Below are 20,571 nucleotides of genomic sequence, written 5' to 3'. Positions count from 1 at the left end.
GCTTACCTAAATCAAAATGCTCTCTAATTTGAATCTTCAAAATTTAGTGTGATAACTAATAGTTCAATTTAACCAAAAACAAATAACTAAACAAAATCGATGATGGGAAAATTTGATTCTGAGGCTCCCAACGCAATTTATATTCGGAGCCCGTTTGGTTTACCGTTAGTAAGTATGTAAATAGGAAAATAACATAACCCGAACACTTTTAAACTGTAAACCAACTCTCAATCAAAAGATAGACTGAACGGTCACTAAGAAAACGACAATAGATGTCTTCCTCTAGTTTACAAAGAACAATCAATACTAAATTACAAAGCTTGACTTGATTGTTCAAATGATGAATATAAAAACCACAAGGATGCACTATGGCATTACATTATCATTATCAAGAATTCAGAAACAATATTTATGAAACAAATGGGTTAGTTAGCACGCCTATCACTAACATTAACATGGCCTGTTTCAATGAGCTATAAAATAATCAGATATCAAAAGATCTACACATACAAGGAGTGTTGACACTACATTTTCCCTGAAGCTGATTGTACAAAATTTCTGGTTGAACTTAGCATGTGAATGGTGAGTAGGTTAGCAGGAAGTAATGAAGCAAGGAGGGTGGAGACAACTAATTGGGCCTCCTTAGGTAGCATGATCATGATGTCTCTGCACATTAATCTCTACTTATTCATCAGGTAAATAACTGCACATTAACTCATTTAATGAATATCACTACCATTCCCATTTTTCACTTGATCCACTTTACTGAGACTCCTTCTTTATCATATTTATCAAGTACATGACCACCTCTGACATTGCTGGCCTAAATTCTGGTTCTGACTGCAATAGATAAACATTTGTGGGCAACATATTATTTCCACAGCATGGAGATAAATAAGTTAATAAGTTAGCTCAGATTGGTAAAGACTTTACCTGAAGGCACCTAGAAATAATGTCTGCAAAATTTGACAATGATTTTGCAGGGTAATCTCCATTTAAAGAAGGATCAACCATGCTTGATAATGCATCAATATCATGAAGTCGGGGAATTGCCCATCTGACAAGAAATTGCTCCCCTCGCGGACGCGTCCTGTGCAGGAAGTTCCAAGTAATGAATTAATTTCATAACAAGCCCAAACAGATGCTGAGGTAACTGCTTGTGCATTCTCACCTGTCATGGGACTGACGGCCAGTCATAAGTTCTAACATAATCACTCCAAAGCTGTATACATCACTTTGGTATGTGTAAATTCCTGACTCGAATTCTGGAGCTCCATAGCCATAAGCTGTCAGCAGGTTCCCCGAGAGCTGACAATGCATGAAATATATAGGACTGTTATAAACACATTAAATTGATTTGGTTTGGTGTTTGCATTGATGCGAACGAGAAAACACATATCTCAACGCTAGTAAGATTTTGCCACATTGACTCAAACATGGATTGGCGTTGACTTTAACGGAAATTCAAACTTACACTACTATAGTTGTTTGATGTTATGCAATTTAACATGAAATCATAAAAAAATATAATGAGTTACATCAAACCTCACAAATCTTGTCATTTCCCTCATGAAGTAGAAACAACATCAACAATATGAGATAATTTTGTACCTGACTTACAGATCCCGAAGTTATTAGTGGAGCTAAGCCACAATCAGATACATGCACAGATAGATCCTCGTCAAGGAGAATATTGGCAGACTTCAAATCTCTATGTATCACCGGCGGATGACATAGCTCATGCAAGTATCTTGATAAAGGACAAGAAGAAAAATTAGGTTCAGAATCTAAAATCTTGTCTTTAAATATCTTAAAGCAAAGAAAAAATTCCCGACCCTCAGCTCCCAATCATATTTTTGAATATGCTTTAATTATCAGTCTGGTTAAACAAAGAAAATCCTATATCTCTCTAAAGAGATTAAACAAGATATTTCTTTTTGGTTAGAGAAAAAAACATCTCAGTTTGTCCCCCCAAGCAGCTTATACTTTGGACAGCATTGGTTCTTGAAATAGTGTTTAAATATTTATAACCTCTTTCATATAGAAATAGAGCATAATGCAATTTGAATAAATATAAGACCCACATCAATCAGCAATGAGGGTAAGTATGCCGTTTTACCAATTTAAACTTGAGTAAGTTCTAGTGAGGTTGGAATATGGTACCTTATGAGTTACAAGTTTTTAGCAAAATAATTCCAGCATTAAATGAATTCACAGAGGGAAGTTAAAAACTTAGGCAAGAACAAACTAGAATTTGAAAATGAAAACTTTGAACCAATCGTAGCTACAAATTAAAATGACGATTTTTTCTTCACAATAACGATTACTTGACTTACTCTAAGGCTCTAGCTGCTCCAAGTGCCATCCGAATTCGAGCATTCCATGAGAGTTTTGTTTTGATTTCATCATCTGAGTGGAGTGCATCATGCAGTGATCCATTACTGCAGTACTCATAGATCAGAAGCCTTTGGCCATGCTCTGAACAGTATCCAATAAGCTCAACAATATTTGCATGTCGTATTCTGTCAATACTATTCACCAATTCAAGAAACTCATCATCCTTCTGGTGAGCAGAGGCTCTCTTATCCAGTTTCTTCACAGCAAGTAGCTAAGATTTCAAATTATAAACAGAGTGAGCACAGAACATGAATCCAATCAAGGCATAACACTACAATTACTTTAGTTAGTGAAAAAAAATGAGATCTGAAACAAGACTTGATTAGATCTGAAACAAGACTTGATCCTAAGAAACCAAGTCGGCAAAGAAGAAGAAGAAGAAGAAGAAGAAGAAGAAGAAGAAGAAGAAGAAGTCGGCAAAGAAGAAGAAGAAGAAGAAGAGGGAGCCACCAAAACGTGAAATATTTGTTCACATGCAAGAATAACCAATTAGAAAACAAACCACAAAATGCATGAACTAAATATTTTTCATGCTTTTTACACTTTATTTGACCTTGCAACCTAAAAATGTTGAAACAGGCACAAATAAGATGACACAATGAACATGATCTGTCCAGCTAAAAGAAAATTTAAGAGACAACAAAACAGTGAGACAATGTATTAATCAAATTAATGAAATCATAAGCAAAGCAAGGCAGTTCATAACAAAAAAGAGATGTGAGGGGAAAAAACACTGAAACTTGTTTCATCAGTATACTATACACTGATCAATGCAATTGATAAGCAGCCTACCTTCCCATTAGGAAGCTCTGCTTTATACACGCTTCCCAGCATCCCTCCTCCTATGAGATTTTCTTGAGAAAAGCTATTTGTGTATTGTTGAAGTGATGCAATGGTGAAACATTTTGCAAAAGTGGGAGGAGGAACTGAACTTCTTGTGGGTGGATCGGCATTAGTCCCTCTGCGGTGAGTGACAGGCTCAACAATCACCTTCCTAGTAGGAGGAGGAGGTGGTGGTGGTGGAGGTGTGGGTGGAGGGGGAGGAGGAGGGGGAGGGGGAGGAGGCGGGGGAGGCATTGAATACACTTCTAGTGTACTTATATCTATCTCATGATCTTCTGGCTTTGGTATTGATACCATTCTTTGCACATCCTTCTCTTGCTCATGCTCCCGATTTGGAATAGCCCACACTCTCCTGGTCTCTGCTTGATTATCCTCTTTCTGCTTTGAAACATCCGCTGCTGGTGGTACTGTTAAAATAAATTAAAATTATTCAAACATTGAAGTGATAAATTGGTGAATCCTTTCAATGAATAATTCAATGTTGGGTAATAAATTAAATTTAGGATCAAAATGTATATTTATTTGCCTTTTTCTGTTTGACGAGGTGGTTGGACTAGAGCCCCATAATCCCTAGCATTTTGTCTTTCACCTCCCACTGCACCAATTTGATGTCGCTTGGACCTTCTGTCATTCTGTTCCCTTCTCCTTTGGCCGCATCTTGGAATAAATAGAATTAGTGCTAGTACCAAAATAATGAATCCTATTACACTAGCAATAGATATCCAAACCACCCTTTTGGTGTGTTTTTTGGATTTCACAGAATGTGGTTCATTTGCTACAGTGGGTCCATCAGCCTGTTTAGTAGGTACACGGCCAGAAGATGGTACCCCAGAAACTGGTGGTCCCCCAGAAACTGGTGTTCCCCCAGAAACTGGTGTTCCTGGCGGTGCTGTCACTGGGGAGCGAGGTGGAGGAGCAACAGCTGCAGTAGCATTAACATTAAATGGATTTCCAGCTTGTCTGCAATACAAACATATCATAATTACTAAAGCTACAAAATTACAACGCTATACTCTTCAAATTCAATTTTCTAATAAAACGGAAATCAATGAACGACACCGAATGAGAGCAATTAGAGCAAGGAATGGACATTTGAGTTTTCTGAGTGGTCAGAATAATACCAAGTAAGCTACAAGAGAGACATATAAAATACAGAAAACTCCACCTTAAGCCCTGCTATTACTATCACTATAGAAATAGTCTGGTGACCACATTTACAAATTCAGCTCACCATTACTATTACTGTCCTTCTATTGCTAAGTAATATTATCCACTCTCCAAATCCAATTTAAACTACAAAATCTACACCTTGTGTGGATTTAATAAGCCGAGAACTTTAAGTTTCAAGCACCATTAATCCATTATACACCACAATGGAATTCCTTCGTGACAAATTGCTGACGTTAATTTTGGTGCAAAAAGTGCACCTGTCAATGTACAGTGACTATACAAATTGAAAATTGCATGTGATCTGGACTCTTGAGACTTATCTTAAAACAAATCGTTTCTTTTTCCAGATTTTTAGCTGGAGTTAGCATCTAATTGGTTATTTCAAATAACTTCTGTATTTCTTAATTCTCCAGAAAGCCCTATGTCAAAGTAAAGTTTATTCTCTTTTGGCTTATCTGTTGTTTTTCAGGGTTAATTGCAACACTGGACAACTTTGAAATTAACAGGATCTGGTAAATTTTCAAGAAATGTGATCCAAACCACCAAGATACATGTCCATCTTCATATTTTCAAGAAAACACCGCATTAAAGCAAAAAGAAGAAAAATATATAAATGTATTTTTGAACACCTGAATTTTGGGATGTTTAGCAACTTTGGAGGTATTGGGCCAGCAAACTGGTTGTTCTCAACATTCCTGCTCAAACAGGACAGAATAAGCACAAATTTAATAGAGAACACAGTAGTACCAAAGCTAAAAAGATAGCATCCAATCCTATACACATTCTAAAACCCCTACAATCTATAATGAAAACAATTCTAGAAATTAAAATATCAGCAATAATTTATATGAAAAAAGGTTAAGAGAAGTACAAATCTTGCAGAGGAAGATCTTGTAAAACATCAAGTGTCCCAGACAGCTGATTGTTCTGTAAGCGCCTGCCAACAAGGAAACAGTGAGTTGCTTGATATAGAAAATAGCTCATGCTTTGATTTTTTTACTAAGACAAAATACATACAGGGTGGTTAGAGCTGACAAATTCTCCACGGAAGGAGGCAATTCCCCGCTCAAATTATTAGTAGATAAATCTCTGCACAACAGTTAATTGCTCCATCAACGCATGCTTAATGTATAATTAAGCAAAGAATTTTCATTCAAATTTTCTGTATAAATGTATAATTTAAAACGAGGCCATACAGGTTGATCAACTGCGTAAGTGACTGAAATGCATCTGGTATTTCTCCACTTAAATGGTTTTCGTTAAGAGACCTGAAAGGAGATAAATCAATATAGTCCAGATGAACTTGCATGTAATTGAATATCAGCTACCATACATATTTAATATAAAATAGGAGAAGCAACGTACTCACATGTCTGTCAGTCCAGTTAAAGTGGATAAAGAGGTCGGAATACTTCCGGTGAACTGGTTGGCCGCAAGAAAACTGCAAGTACAACCCATCATGTCTTTTTACACAATTTGTTAGGAAGAGTATTACAGAGTTGATTTAGTACATACAAGTTTCTCATGGTAACTGGCAAACTGGATGGAATACTTCCTCCAATGTTGTTGTTGCTCAGATCACTACCTCCAAAATACATAGCAAACAGTAAAGATAATGCAGAAGAAACATATATATACTGTGAGAAGGATGAGCACTGCAATTCATGAACTGAGGAAACGCAGTAGATGCACAGACATCCACTTGCTCACGCATATGTTCACACAAATGAAGAAAGAGAGAATTCAATTTACATTACTGAGATTGTAACAAATGTTGACAGATTATCACCCAGTTCTCCTCCCAAATTTGCACCATTCAGAACTCTGTCATGAATAAAATGATAAGAAAAAGATAATCAATTCTGAGATACAACAAAAACAAAAGCCTTTTCCCACTCGGTGGAAACAGCCACATGAATCAAACAACCTAATAATAACCTATATATTCAATCATGTCTATAAACAAACCATTTTGAGAGATATTGATCAATAATTCGACGTGAAGAATCAAGCATAAATGAATAACAACATAACATACATTTTTTGTATGAATGAACCATTACACTGAATGCCTTGCCACCCTTCTCCGCATGGATCTCCGCCACTTGGAACCCAACCAGGGAGAGCAGGGGACCCCAGAGCAGCGTATAAGCTATTAATTGCAGCAACTGATACAATCAGAAAAGTTTAGAACTCCTATATAGACCACAGGTATAGGACATAAACAATCAGGAATATGTTAAAAGTAGTAAGTCATAAAATTTCTGTTCTACTTCACAGTAATTCTCCACAGTCTCCACACATCAATCAAGACATAAGGAAGAATATTAAATGTACCACTATCAGCATTCAGTAACAGGCCAGTAGTATAAGAAAAAGAGGTGAATAGTAGTTAATTTATAATATTAAATCAGGGACACTTGAACATATCAATTAACTGAATACTGACGAGGCACAGAAACAGAAATTGCAATGCTTCAATTTCACAGGGGAAGCAGGGGATCAACCCCATAGGCCATAGCATCATTGTATTTGTAGAATACATGAAGTGCCTATTTGGATAACTACTCAAACAGAAGTTGAGTAATGAATAGTAGTAAGTGAAAGATTTAGAATCATGAGGCACCTTTTTGAAATTCACAATGTATGGTAAAACTTTTCTGAGCACCAAAAGTATGTTTATGGTGAGTAAAAGACCTTTTGAGATAAATGAAATTTCTCACTTTTCTATTGAGAAAAGATCATTCTAGGTGTAGGACCCATAAACTATAGCTATATTTATACTTTAAAAGTAATTCTATCTAATCATACATACAAAAACAACCATTTTAAGCTTACTCTTACAATCTTGTTCCAAAACACAAATCACTCTTCCATAATTAATTCTTTCTAACTTAATTCTACTAAAAGACATTCTACTCAACACCGAAACAAACCCAAAATCCAATTGATCGCCAGTAGATAGTCTTCCTGCAACCACCACCATTGAGAGAGTAAAGAAAACCCTCACACACAATATAATATTAAAAAAACAAGACCAGGAAGACTACCCTATCAGCTAACAGCTACACTTGTGTGACCAGAGAATCTGGAGTCATTTACTTGAGAGACTACATTAAAATGCCGAAGGCGAAAAGAGGAAGAATCCATACCATCTGTGGGATCAGTGAGCGCACATGAAATCTGAATTGTGCAGATCAACAAAATTCCCAGTAGAACATTTCCATGGATCTTCAATCTCTCACACTCCAAAGTAGATCTCTTCCAACCCATCGATCCTCAGCTCCACCTTAATCTTCAACACAAGTAACCAATCACAAAAGCATCCTCCCAGCTGAAGAAGAACCAGGTCAGCACTGGTCAACTTTGACAACTCAGCACCTGATGGTACAAGAATCTCAATAACTCTAGAATTCAATCCACCAAAAACAAAAAATAAGCACACCCCATGATTCCAAACACACCAATCATATCCAAAAACACAACCCATGATTCAAAAACAAATGCAAATGTTAATTAATTTCAAGCCTTCAACATGACCATGATAGTAAAATCTGAAAAGAAAATAGAAAGGAACTTACTAGCTGAGAAATAAAGTGAATAGTAGAATAAGAACGTTGTCAAATGCTGAGAGATGAGAAGTATTGAGTAGAAGTTACAATTGTTGGAACTGAGCTGAAGAAAAAGTAAGATAAGCTTGGAGTTTAAGATTCATATACAGTTTGGGAGAAGGGAACAACGTAAGCACACATATTGCATTGTCTTAAAAAATGGAAAATTTGGCAACTAATAGTGATCTAAGTAATTGAAACTTGTGTATAACCCTAACCTTTGTAAAAGGAGAAACTGACAACAAGGAAACAAGAAAAAAGCAAAGCCAAATTTGTAGAACTTACAATACAATGACGGGAATTTGGTTTGGCACCCCACCTATTGGGTTTCGCACCCCACTTTATTAAAAACGAGAATTTAAATTCCGATTTTAATACGAAAAAAACGGAAATTAAAAAACCGTTATGTATTTTAGCATATGTGGCACATTTTCAACCGTTCATTGCATATAAAAAACAAATCGGAATTTTAAATTCCGTTTTGAAAACGGAAATTAAATTTCCGTATTGAATACATGGGGTGCCAAACCCAATAGGTGGGGTGCCAAACCCAAATCCCTACAATGACGGAGGTTGTCTGAAAGTCTTTTTCTTCACTTTTCTTTCCTTATCACCACCACCGTCTCTCTCTAAAGAAAAGAAAAGTATTTTTAATTCTTGGTTTTGCGAGTATTCGAATATTCTAAGTGTCGACACTCATGAGACTAATTTCATCGAATTCACACTAAGTGAATAAGTATCTTTCAATAATCTTTCTCCAAATATACCTTTAATGGTCAAACTTTGAGCTAAATACTTAAGCATATCAGTTATCTACCAATTGTTTAAGAACTTTCTAATAATAAAAGAAAAAGATGAAGTCAAGTCAAGTTGTACATGTATTTAATATTCGTTTAGTATTATTAACACTTATTTTAGCACTCTTTTTTATACATTGAAATCTATGTAAGTTTTACTGATTTATATGATTCACTTACAATTTGATGAAACCTAAAATTTCATTAACCAATGAAAAGTTTCTTGGAAAAAGAGGGGAAAATGAGTATTGGGAACATTTATATCTACTCCATAGGGGTGTACAAGACCCGCCCTACCCGCCAACCCGTCCCAGCCCAAGCCTTTCCCGGCCCGATCATTAAAAGAGACCGGGTTAGGGTTGATCTTCGAGTTACCCGACTTCGGATAGGGTCGGGTTCGGGTTGACACTCGGGTCACCCGGCTCGTCCCACATATATATTTTATAAAATTTTAATTTGTTATAATGATTAAAATATGATACATGGTGCTCAAATTTATCTTACCATGTAGATGAGATTAAAATGTTTAACATCTACCTTATGAATTAAATAAATGTTGGTCAAACTATGGACACTTTCATGCTCTAACAAGAGAAAATTATGTGTGTGTATTATGCATACGTGAGACAAGTGAAGAAATGATCAAACAAAATATAAACATCTCAAGTGCAATAGATTATGAAAGAATTGAATCCTTTCAAGTTATTTCTTCTAAAAAATAGTTCCAACTTATAACTCTTTTAGTATGTTATTATCTTTAAATTTTACAATTAGTATCAAATAGTCTTAAATTTATTGTCCCTCGGGCCAACCCGATCCCGTCCTACATAGACCCGTCCTAAATTGGACCCTCATAATGTCGGGTTGCTTCGGGTCTAGGGACGGATTAGGGTCTATGAATTGGCCCGATCAACATTTAGTGTCGGGTTAGGGTTAACCAAAACTCGTCTCAACCCGTCCCTTGTACACCCCTACTACTCCATATATCTCCACTCTGTAAAGTGTTTAAGGATGCTAAAATTACCACCGTCACGCGCTCTAGTTGGCGCGTGCAGTTTCTCTGCTTTGCTTCAACTTGTTGCTTGCTAGCTAGTATTTTTCTGTCATGTAATACATGTGTGTGCTTCTCACAAATCTTTGTTTGTGTGGGTCGTTGGAAATTATTCCAACCTCAAAGAGACATAAGAAAAGGTATTTTGATTCCAATCTTTTTATCTGCTTTGTCACTATAAGTCTTTTTTTTTTAACTTGTCACTATAAGTCATGTTTGTCAAAATTAGCACATATTCTCATACAAAAAACAATAAACTATCACAGTTATAATATGTACATCCTATAAAAAAACAGTTATGTGTACTGTCCCAATTAGAAGATTCTCTTAAGAATTATTTCTCTATGACTTAAATTAGGGTGAGTCAGTATATAGAGTGCTCAATAAACTGAAAGATAAACAAAATAATAAAAAGTATAAAAGTTTGATGCAAATAATTTGTGCAACAAAAGGATAAGTATGAACAGAGTTTCCACAATTCCACCTCATTATTACGTTGGAATAATGAATTTCCACGTTGTATACAAAAAAACAAAATCATGTTGTGGAAGGGAAAGACAATTTTGTAGCTGTCAACAGCAAAAGTGACCGTTATGCTATGAAATTGAAAAGGAATCGAAGAAGCAGCGGAGAAAAAATGAAGCTAAAAAGGTTGGCGGTCTTTATATTTTTTTTTATCCCAAGCAAGTTGTCATAGAACTTGGAATCTCAGTGATGGACAACCACCCTAGTCAAAATAACATTTTATCTCCTCTTATACATATTTATTTTTCTTTTTTTTCTTTCATAGTTTCATTTAGTATTGAATAATGTTACCTACACACCTCTTTTTGAGGTGAAAGAGGTGAAATGAAGAGAGAGATGCGAAGAAAGGAAAAAGTAAGAGAGAGAAAAGTATGAGATGTGATAGATAGTACTCCCTCCGGTCCTATTTATAAGCATGAAAGAGAAGAAAAATCTTGGTCCTTTTTATAAGAACCAAATGAAAGTTTGAGCTATATTAATTATTTTTTTCCAATGATGCCCTTATTAATTCTAAATTGTAAAATGTGTCTCATTAATTATTCTCTCTCTTTCTCACTTTCCAACATTAATAACAAAGGGTAATTTTGGAAGTTTATTTTGATTCAAGACATATTTAATGCATTTTACCTAGTTTAACTACATTTCTTAAACTATGTGAATTTTTTTTTTGTTGCTTATAAATAGGACCGGAGGGAGTAAGAGGAGAGAGATAGAAACAAAAAGAGGTGGAAATGAAGTGTTTAAAAAATGAGTTGTGTATATATTAGTATTTATCATGGAAATATTTGTAAGCAACAAATAAATAAAAACAAAAGTCATTTTTTAAAATTATTAGTGAATGGAACTAAAAAAAATCAAAAACAGAAAATCAAACTAATAATAATCCCTAGAACCGGTAATAATCATATATGAGTCATCAAATTCAAGAGGATAGACTCCTCCATTATCCTAATCTATTTTCTTTTCAACGAGTCAATGAGTCAAATGAATTCTATATCAAGCAATTCATATTTTACATTATTTTATATGTTTATTGTTTAAAATTAGTCAACCAATTTTTGGTGATTGTCACATTAAATCTATCTATCTATCTATCTATCTATCTATAAAGGGAGAGTTTATGCAACTTTGGGGGCAAACTGTCATTTAACAATTAATTTTATAAACCGTGAAAGATGAGCATGGATATTTTAATAAAAATGCATTTTATTTTGCTTAGATTGAATCTCAGCCGTTCATTCCATGTAACCTTAAAAAGAACAATTGATCCAACTTCAAAGTGTCTAATAATGTCACAAGAACCTTTCAAATTCTACAATCATATTCACATAAAAAAGTAATATAAAATTTAACATTTTAAATTTAAACATTAATTAATGTGTGGTTTTAAATAACATTGATTTTTCATATTCCATTAGGTTAATCAACAATTCTTTAACAATCATGCAACCTTTTTAAAAAATATTTCTATTTATTATGTGATTTTTTAGTGATATACAAATAGGTTATTTTGTTAGCACATAGTTTTTTAGTTTTTTATTTATTCTAAATTTTTAGAATTTATGTAGTTTTATTTCTCTTTTAATTTCGCCATTTGTCCAATCAAATATTTATATTTTTTATACATTTTATAAAAAAAAAATTAATTCATCTCTTATGAAATTGATTTTAAAATTTGAGATCACTTTAATGATTTTAATACTTTAAAAGAATTCTTGATCTTTCAATATTTTAATTGTTTCATCTTTTTTAAATTAATGATTCATGACTTTTCATTATCTGAAACTTGTCCTCTAATTTTAATTGATTCTAAAATGAATACTATTCAATGAATGGAATAGGGAAGAGTTGGGGCTTTTCATATCCTTCATGGTTGAGTCTTTAGGTATAAATACTCTTCATTTGTTTGATTTGTCTACATCTTTCCATTAACCTCATCTACATTTTTGGGCTCCAGAGTTGTCAGTGACTACAAATCATAACTCTATGCAGGGTTTCTTTGCTGTTGTGAAATTGGTGAGCTTCTAGCTTATGTTTTAGGTTTCAAGTTTTGTAAATCCTGCATCAAAAATCAATGTGGTTTTTAGACAGTGCACATGTTCTGTTTTGTTCTTTATTTTTTCTGTAGATTTTTCTATAAGGATGTAAGATCAGGATTTCCTGAACAATGACTATGTTTATCGACTTCATTTTTCTGTGATTTATTTTTCTATTTTTGTGTCAGTATGTTTCCAATATGCATTCTTCTTGGTTCGAAAACTAATCCAAGATTTGAAGTCATCTGAGGTCAATTGTTGCGGTTGATCTACTCTCTAAGGTATAATGTAACCGATATTAAGTTTCTCATGTTAGGCTTGGTGTTAGCCATTAAAAAGCTGTACATCTCAAGGTAGCCAACTAACTAAACTTTATGAACTCTCATCTTCTATATAGTTTCTTTATATCATTCTTCTTAGTTTGATTCAATCTTTCCATTGCCTATTTGTCATCCTTGAAAATTTTGGTGTATGGCATTGAGAAGTTTTTGAGAACATCCTCAAGGGACTCAAAACACTTGAAAAATTGCTTTCCACTGGCCCAATTATTCATTCATATCATTTAACATCTAAATTATCATTGAATAATTTTTTAAAGATTGTTTTGTAGGCTGACAACCCTTTTATTTGGCTTTCTTTGTCAATTTTGAAGGTATGTTTCGTTGAGTGTGATAGATATATTTTATGTCATATTTTGACTCTTTGTCAAATTGAGAAAGATTTTTTCTCGATTTTTATTTTCTTAATGAATAAAAGTTTATGCTTTTGAAAAAAATTCACTTAGATCTAGCATGAAGGCATTTTTCTTTGAATGATTATATGACAAAAGAATTTCTAACCTTCAAGTTAGATTTTCATAATAAGTGATTTATTATTTTCCATTTTTTTATTAATGATATTTTCTAGACCAAAAATTGAAGGATATTGGTCTTATTTTCTTTTCAGGGTCAAATTCTTATACATACAAATAAAACTAGAATAAACTGATTTTTTTATTAAAGAAAACACATTAATATACTATAGGGGTTATATATAAGTTAGAAAATATATCCTTCTTCTATTTACCTTAAAATATATAAAAAGTGTTTATTAGTATTTTGTTCATATGAGTTAGGAAATTTCATAGAGCACACAAAGTTAGTTTTGATTTATTGAATTATTAGTTAAATAAAAATTAATATCAATATTAATCCATAAAAGATAAAGATAGTGTGTTTAATACCATATCAATGTAGAAAATAACCTTCCCATTATGCATTTTCCATGAAACTATATAAGTATTAAATTAATGGTTTTTAATTATATTAAAACATTAGTTATTTACCTTGAATTTTTTGTAAATGAGTTTATTATTATTTAGCCCATTACTATTTGGTTCATACTATAATTTAGAGAATTTCATAGGTCACAATTAATATGTTTTGATCTAGAGAATTATTAAGTAGTTTTTAATTAATATTAATATTAAAATTAGAACATAAAAATTAAAGGTGGTGGTTTTAATACGAAATATGATATCACTCCAAAAAATAAAATTTCCACTAACTGGTCCTACAACTATATAAATTAGCAACAACACTCATTCAAAATGTGCACTTCATATAGTCTGCTTTGACGTATTTGCATTGAATTAAGGCTCGAACTTTTAGTCATTTTGCAAGTGCATATACCAGAGGCTAGATACTGATTTTTTAGCTTAGAATGTCTAAATGTGCTATAACTCGCACTTTGATTTTGTAATGATTTCCTATTGATTTCATCCTACTTAATATTGGACAGTTTTCATGGTTTATAAATAGGTGTTTTCATGGTTTACAAATAGGTTTTTTTTCATGTTTTTTTTTTCACGGTAAAACAAAGCTTCCAAATTTATGATTTCTTATATCTGAATTTAATTTAAATCTTTTAATTCATAATTTCTTTTTATAAATGGATCAAAAGTAACACAGATTTTTATAGGCTATAAAAAAGTTAATATTACCTATGGTTATTGCTAAATTTTATAAAGGGGCTCATTAATTTCTAAACATAAGAAAAGTATATAAAGTTACGAGTTTAATGGATATGCACTGACAGTGTAAAATAGTTTTACACAAACATCCAATTGAATTCCGCCAAATCAGAAAATATCTTATTCTTTTAATTAAAATTAAAGTCAAATGTAATTATCTCTCCTATGTGACATGCTTTGATTGGATAACTGTGTAAAACTATTTTACACTGTTAGTGCATATCCATTAAACTCTAAAGTTACATATGACACATTCAAGGACGTGTGCTATATGATGATAAAGAATACATTAATGAAGTAACAGAAGCCTTGCATTGCAGCACAACAAACAATTTTAGAAGACTTTTTGCTACATTACTATTAACATATCTGCTTTTAAGGGCATAATTTGTTTAGAAAGAATCCTGAAAGTATTTAAGTGATGATATCTATCTATCTATCTATACTATATATAAAGGAAGAGTTTTTGCTACCTTGAGGGCAACTTTGAAATTTAATAATTCATTGTACACAACTCTCAAATTAAGCATGGACATTTGTGTAAATATACTACTTATTTTCGTTAGATTGGATCAGGGCCGTTGATTGCATCTCCAATGTTATTGGCTTTTGCCCTTCTTTCAAACATTAATTTCTCTTCCTCTTCCACATTCAACTGTTACTACTTCTCATCAACCTTTTGGACTTCAAAAATCTTCCACCATCCAAAAAATTTAATTCACATAGTATCTTCATCTTCCATCTTCTCAAGTTGCACCTTATCACCCACCTCTTCAGCTTCAACTATCTCCCTATAAAATCTCTAAACCAAGTTTTCCTCACATCAAAGCACACACACAATAGAGAAATATCATTCTACCAGCCCTCTGCATCACCTGCGTCGATTTCGACATTAAGGTATGACCCGGTCACCTATGCTTTAGTCATTTGATTATTTCCAATTTTCTATCTCAATAATCTTCCTCACAACAAAACCATATTTGCCATCAATTGCATTTTTTTGTCTTGGTTTATGTATTTCCTTTTTTAACTTCCTTGCTTGCTGAATTACTATTTTTTCCCTTGGCATTTAACCATGCTTGCAAGCCCTACTCTCAATAAAGGAAGTTGTGGTTTACTTGATGATGTTCAACTTTAGGTATCACCTTAATGTTTGATAATTTTCTTTGTTCATTTCGTATATATAAGTACTAATGTCTTTCTTTTGTTTCCTTTATCTTTTGTCGTAATCAAGTTTTAGTTTTACTTATCCCCTTTTATAGCTTTTAATTTTCAAAGGGGTGTATATACATGATGATGATGATGTGAAAAGTCGATGACTGATGACCCGGGTTTATATGATGTTTTTAGGGTTTTTCTTTGTTAGTTTTGAGTCTTTTTCTTATGTCTCATGTAGTGTTTCATGCATTCTCATGCATTTTAACTTTTATTTGTGCATTTGCATTAGTTTAGTAATTTTGTAGTTTTATAAGGACTTTAGTTGCATTTGATTAGAGTTTAAGAGTCATAGGCAATTTCCACTTGTTTTGGAGCCTTTGTGCAAAACTAACCTCTGAATTTCTAGATATTTTTCTAGCTTTGTCATCAAGTTTTCAGGTTTGAAACTGAAGAAGAAGGAAGGTCAAGAAGCTTGGTGAATTGAAGGGAGGCTTAAAGAGGCATAAAGAGGAGTTAAAATGAAGATCAAGGGACTTTCCAGCGAGTCTGAGCGCCTAGGCATGCTCCATTGGCGCCTAGGCGCCAATTGCCCTGTTCCAGAAATTGGAATTGGCGCCTAGGCGCTCTGGAATTGGCGCTCAGGCGCTCTGAATTGGCGCCTAGGCGCCAATTACCTTCCAGAGGCACTTTTTCAGCATGGAATTGGCGCTCAGGCGCTCTGAATTGGCGCCTGAGCGCCCGGAACAGCCCAAACTCGTGATTTTTGCCTATAAATAGAATTTTAGTCATTTTCTCTTGTAATTTTTGATATCTTTTGATACTTTGTAAAATTCAGAGGTAGAGGATCAACTAGGATAGTGAGAGAAGGCTTCCAAGCTTGTAATTCAGGTTCTTAGCCAAGCATGACTCTTGCCATGCTTGGCTAATCTCTCTTCTTTTACTTTGGATTTCTTGTAAGACTTTTCCTTTTAAGTTATAATCTTAAGTTCTTTCCCACATGTTCTTCTTCTTTCCTTGAATCCCATATCCATGCTTTATGTTTCAAGTTAGAACATGTGCTAGCTTTATGCTTTTCTATAATAGAACGGAAGTTTGTTATAGATTAGGGATTTGTTATGGGATTACCTCTTCTATACTTGCTACTAGGAATAGAGGAAGGGTTGGGGTTTGTTGGCCTGAACTTTATAATCTTTATGCTTCAAACAAATGTTTAAGTACACAAGGAATTGGGCTTATCTTTTGGTTTGAAAGAATTATCTATGCGAGGCATCGATAGGTAGTTGCTTAGGCTATAACATCAAGGAGAGATTCATGAGAACACGTGCTTAGAATGATGTGCTTGAATTGATTAGTTGAGCAAGAACCCAAAGTAAATCACTCTTTCTTTTCATTCTCTGTTTCATTTCTGGATTTATATTTTCTTTTTCCTTATTACTACTTCGACATATGTTTGCCTCAATAAACAAACCTTCAAACTCAAAGCTTGAACCGAATCTATTCACTCACAATCCCTGTGGTTTGATATTTAAAACCGGGTGGATTCGTACACTTGCGGATTTACCAACAAGTTTTTGGCGCCGTTGCCGGGGATTGTTTGTGATTTTTTGTTTGAGTTACGAGTTTGAGGTAAAGTCTACCTAAGACTCAAACTTAGTCCTGAATGGGAGACAACCCATGTTTCTTTTTTCTGTTTTACGTTTCTGTTTCTTTTGTTAGTTTTTCAGGAAATAAAAATGGAGAACACTTGGAAGCACTCAATCACTTGGAAGGAAGTTATTTTCTTACCCTGAGTTTTAGTCCATGCATTTTTGCATATTTTTCTTTTATAGATTTTGTTTATCCAATTTTATCATGCATAGTTATATAGAGTCTTTTATACCTTGGTCTTTATTCCTTATACTCAAATGACATGTTCCCAAGTCTTGCTCACTCACATGATGCTGGTTTTGAAAATGTTTTTAAGTGGATACTTTGTGCTTTCTTTTGGGGAGTGATTGTATGTTTGGGAAAGAGAGGGAGAGACTTCGATCTTCTATGTGTTGTCTTGATGATAGAGTTGAAGTGAGTCCACAAGGGTCCATCTTTGACCCTTCACTATATAATTTCCCTGGAGGATCCTGACTCACTTGCACTTCTTGGTTCTGTGTTTCATTTTATGCCTCCTTGAGTGTAGCTTTAGGAGACTTGCATTCTTGAGACTGGTAGGTTTTCTTGGACTTCAGAATTTGGTTTATAACATCTTTGTCCCTAGTTGACCCTTTTGAGCCTTATGGAGAATTCTTTGTTACCTTTGTTATTTGGGCTGGTTGTTTGGTTGGAAAAATGGGGAGTTGTGGTTCTTAACTCTTGTTGGAGCTAGTTTATAAAAAGTGCAATTGTCTCTTGCCCCAAAGAAAAAAAATTGAAAAAATTCAAAAGAGAAAATGAACTCCATGGTGTGGTGGAGTTCCAAAAAAAAAAAAGAAAAAAATATGAAACAAAAAGGGGTTAAGAGACTTGAGTGCTAAGTATCAATAGCTTGAAAGCTCCGGAATTCCAAATTGGACCACACTCAAATTTTGTGCAGCCTTAGTCTTCCTTAGGGACCACCTACCTTGTGCTTTACCTGGCCAACATTACAACCCTTTTGTAGTCTCATTGAATAATGCATTGTCAACTTTAGTTGCTCTTGAGTGAATGATTCTCAGAACCTATGAACTTGCTTTTGTGCTCAGTGCACTAAACAATTGTCTCATGCTAGGATGTTAGCTCTAAATGCTTCTCAAGGAGAGATTCATGAGAACATGTGCTTAGAATGATGTGCTTGAATTGATTAGTTGAGCAAGAACCCAAAGTAAATCACTCTTTCTTTTCATTTTCTGTTTCATTTATGGATTTATATTTTCTTTTTCCTTATTACTACTTCGACATATGTTTGCCTCAATAAACAAACCTTCAAACTCAAAGCTTGAACCGAATCTATTCACTCACAATCCCTGTGGTTTGATATTTAAAACCGGGTGGATTCGTACACTTGCGGATTTACCAACAAGTTATATTTTAATAAAAAAATAACAATTTAATTGTTAGATAAAAATTGATTAAAATATTGTTAAAATTAGTCTTCAAACTTCACACACATATGCGTGCACACAAATATATTTTAATAAAAAAATTAGCATAAAAATAGTGTTTACATTGTATGAATTTATATCGTTTTTAACTTAGGAGTTATGTAGAAGTCGAAAATTTTAAAACATGAAAAATTGAGGTTATATCCCAATTCAAAGCTCTTAATGATGACCCAAAACTAAAGAATACAACCCATGGGCCAAAAACTGTTAGACTTCTACAATTCTACTTACATGTGCTTACTATTATATAGAACTTATAAAATCAAATTACTATTCTTAAAATGAACTTATTTTGTTAGTAAAATAAATATCAATTCGAAAATCAATTAATTTAGAGACTAACGATGTTATTTTTAAAATAAAATAAAAATTGATAAAAACATTACTATTATCATATCAACTTTTAAGGGCATAATTTGTTTGGAAACAAACTTGAGAGTATTAAGTGATGGTAAACATATACGAAGACTTCTTATGCAACACAGTGGTAAGACAATTTTAATCAAAACTCATAAAAAAGTAAGGACAAAAGCCATTTAAAATTTTATTGCGCTTCTGCAAAATAAAAAAAATACATTCATCATTTGAAATAGAATGTAAATTTATGTTCCCTTATATCTAAAATTAATTTTGTTTTTTTTAATTCATAAAAAAATTCTTTCTATAAAAAAAACACAAATTTAGAAAGAAAGAAAAATACACACAACAAAAATGAATAACCTCGTGCATCGCACGGGTAAAAGTACTAGTTTTACATATAGACGAAGACTTATTACCCAACATAGTGGTAAATACATATTTAATCAAAACTCATACAAAAAAAAATTAGGACAAAAACCACAAAAAATTAAATTTCACCGCTTCTACAAAATAAAAACAAATACATTCATCACTTGAAAAAGTATACAAATTTATATTTACTAATATCTAAATTAATTTTATTCTTTTAATTCATAATAAATTTTCTATCAATAAACATTAAAAAACACAAATTTAAAAAGAAAAAATATACACGATAAACATAAATGAATAACCCCCGTGCATCGCACGGGTAAAAGTTCTAGTATATAATAACTAACGAGTTTTGTGATTGTATAGTATTTTATTATTTTGGTCACTGATGTTTAAATATTTTCCTTTTGGTTACTATTTTAAATTGAAACGGAAAGCTTTTTAACTTATTGGGCCGATTGACGAAACTATTAGGCAAAACTATTGGCGTTAGATGAATAGTTTTTTTTTTTACCAAAAAAAAAAGATGAATAGTTTTTTTTTGAAAGGGCGTTGGATGAATAGTAGTCGTACTAGTTTATGACTTCGCATTCTCCAATACACTTGCCTCATTGTATTCTTGAACGATAGGGATGGAAATAAGTCAGGCGGCCCAATAGGAGCTTGTGGCTTGGCTCGTCAGAGGCTTGCCTTGGCTTAGCTCGTTTATTAAAAAAGTTGGGCTTAAGCTTTTTAAAAGACTTAATTAACTAAAAAGGTCAAGCCCAAGCTATCATAAAAGCATATTTAGCTTGATAGACCGACTTGTTTATCTATTATTTTTATTAATATTATAAATAAATATTTATAATATAGTATATTGTTTTTTTTAACTAATGTTTACTTTACTTTGTATAAAACATAAAACCCTAAGTCCCTAACCTAGATTAGAAGCCTTTCATAATTTTAGCATAGCACATGAGGCACAACAATAACAGACAAGCACCCATGTCGACGGCCTCAATCAACCACCACTGTGGCGCCTAAAGTCCGGCTGTTCTCCACAACCGTGAGTCACGACCACCACCGTTTTAGATAAATAGACTTTTAAGTAGGCTTGTAGGTCAAGTCAGACTTTATGGTAAGCC

The 20,571-nt window shown here is 33.2% G+C and overlaps 1 protein-coding gene across 2 annotated transcripts; it reads right to left on the bottom strand.

The window, feature by feature from the left end:
* Window positions 1-206: 206 nt before the first annotated feature.
* LOC130746945 (protein STRUBBELIG-RECEPTOR FAMILY 3-like) lies at window positions 207-8,208 on the bottom strand. Of its 2 annotated transcripts, XM_057599742.1 has the most exons (17): window positions 7,992-8,208; window positions 7,563-7,791; window positions 6,449-6,578; window positions 6,163-6,234; window positions 5,926-5,991; window positions 5,780-5,851; window positions 5,607-5,678; window positions 5,428-5,499; window positions 5,282-5,347; window positions 5,040-5,105; window positions 3,767-4,200; window positions 3,190-3,647; window positions 2,337-2,608; window positions 1,612-1,750; window positions 1,172-1,308; window positions 934-1,090; window positions 207-840 (listed from the first exon to the last, which is right to left on the bottom strand). In XM_057599742.1, the coding sequence occupies exons 2-17, from the start codon at window positions 7,681-7,683 to the stop codon at window positions 763-765; spliced, it is 2,412 nt and encodes an 803-aa protein (XP_057455725.1). In that variant the 5' UTR covers window positions 7,684-7,791; window positions 7,992-8,208; the 3' UTR covers window positions 207-762. The 2 variants fall into 2 exon arrangements, with proteins under 2 accessions (XP_057455725.1, XP_057455726.1); XM_057599743.1 differs by lacking the exons at window positions 6,449-6,578; window positions 7,563-7,791; window positions 7,992-8,208 and having other exon boundaries at window positions 5,780-5,832.
* Window positions 8,209-20,571: the final 12,363 nt, after the last annotated feature.

Source organism: Lotus japonicus, chromosome 3, assembly GCF_012489685.1.
Source record: "Lotus japonicus ecotype B-129 chromosome 3, LjGifu_v1.2".
NCBI lineage: Eukaryota > Viridiplantae > Streptophyta > Magnoliopsida > Fabales > Fabaceae > Lotus > Lotus japonicus.
Note: the sequence above shows the minus strand (reverse complement) of the source record. Positions and strands in the feature narration are given on the sequence as shown.

Excerpts from the sequence above, each read along its gene's own strand:
- LOC130746945 (XM_057599742.1), bottom strand. The coding sequence starts at position 7,683 with ATGGGTTGGAAGAGATCTACTTTGGAGTGTGAGAGATTGAAGATCCAT. Across the intron at positions 4,201-5,039 it reads CTAAACATCCCAAAATTCAG|ACAAGCTGGAAATCCATTTA; the intron begins GTGTTCAAAAAT and ends TTTGTATTGCAG. Across the intron at positions 1,309-1,611 it reads CTTCGGGATCTGTAAGTCAG|CTCTCGGGGAACCTGCTGAC; the intron begins GTACAAAATTAT and ends ATGCATTGTCAG.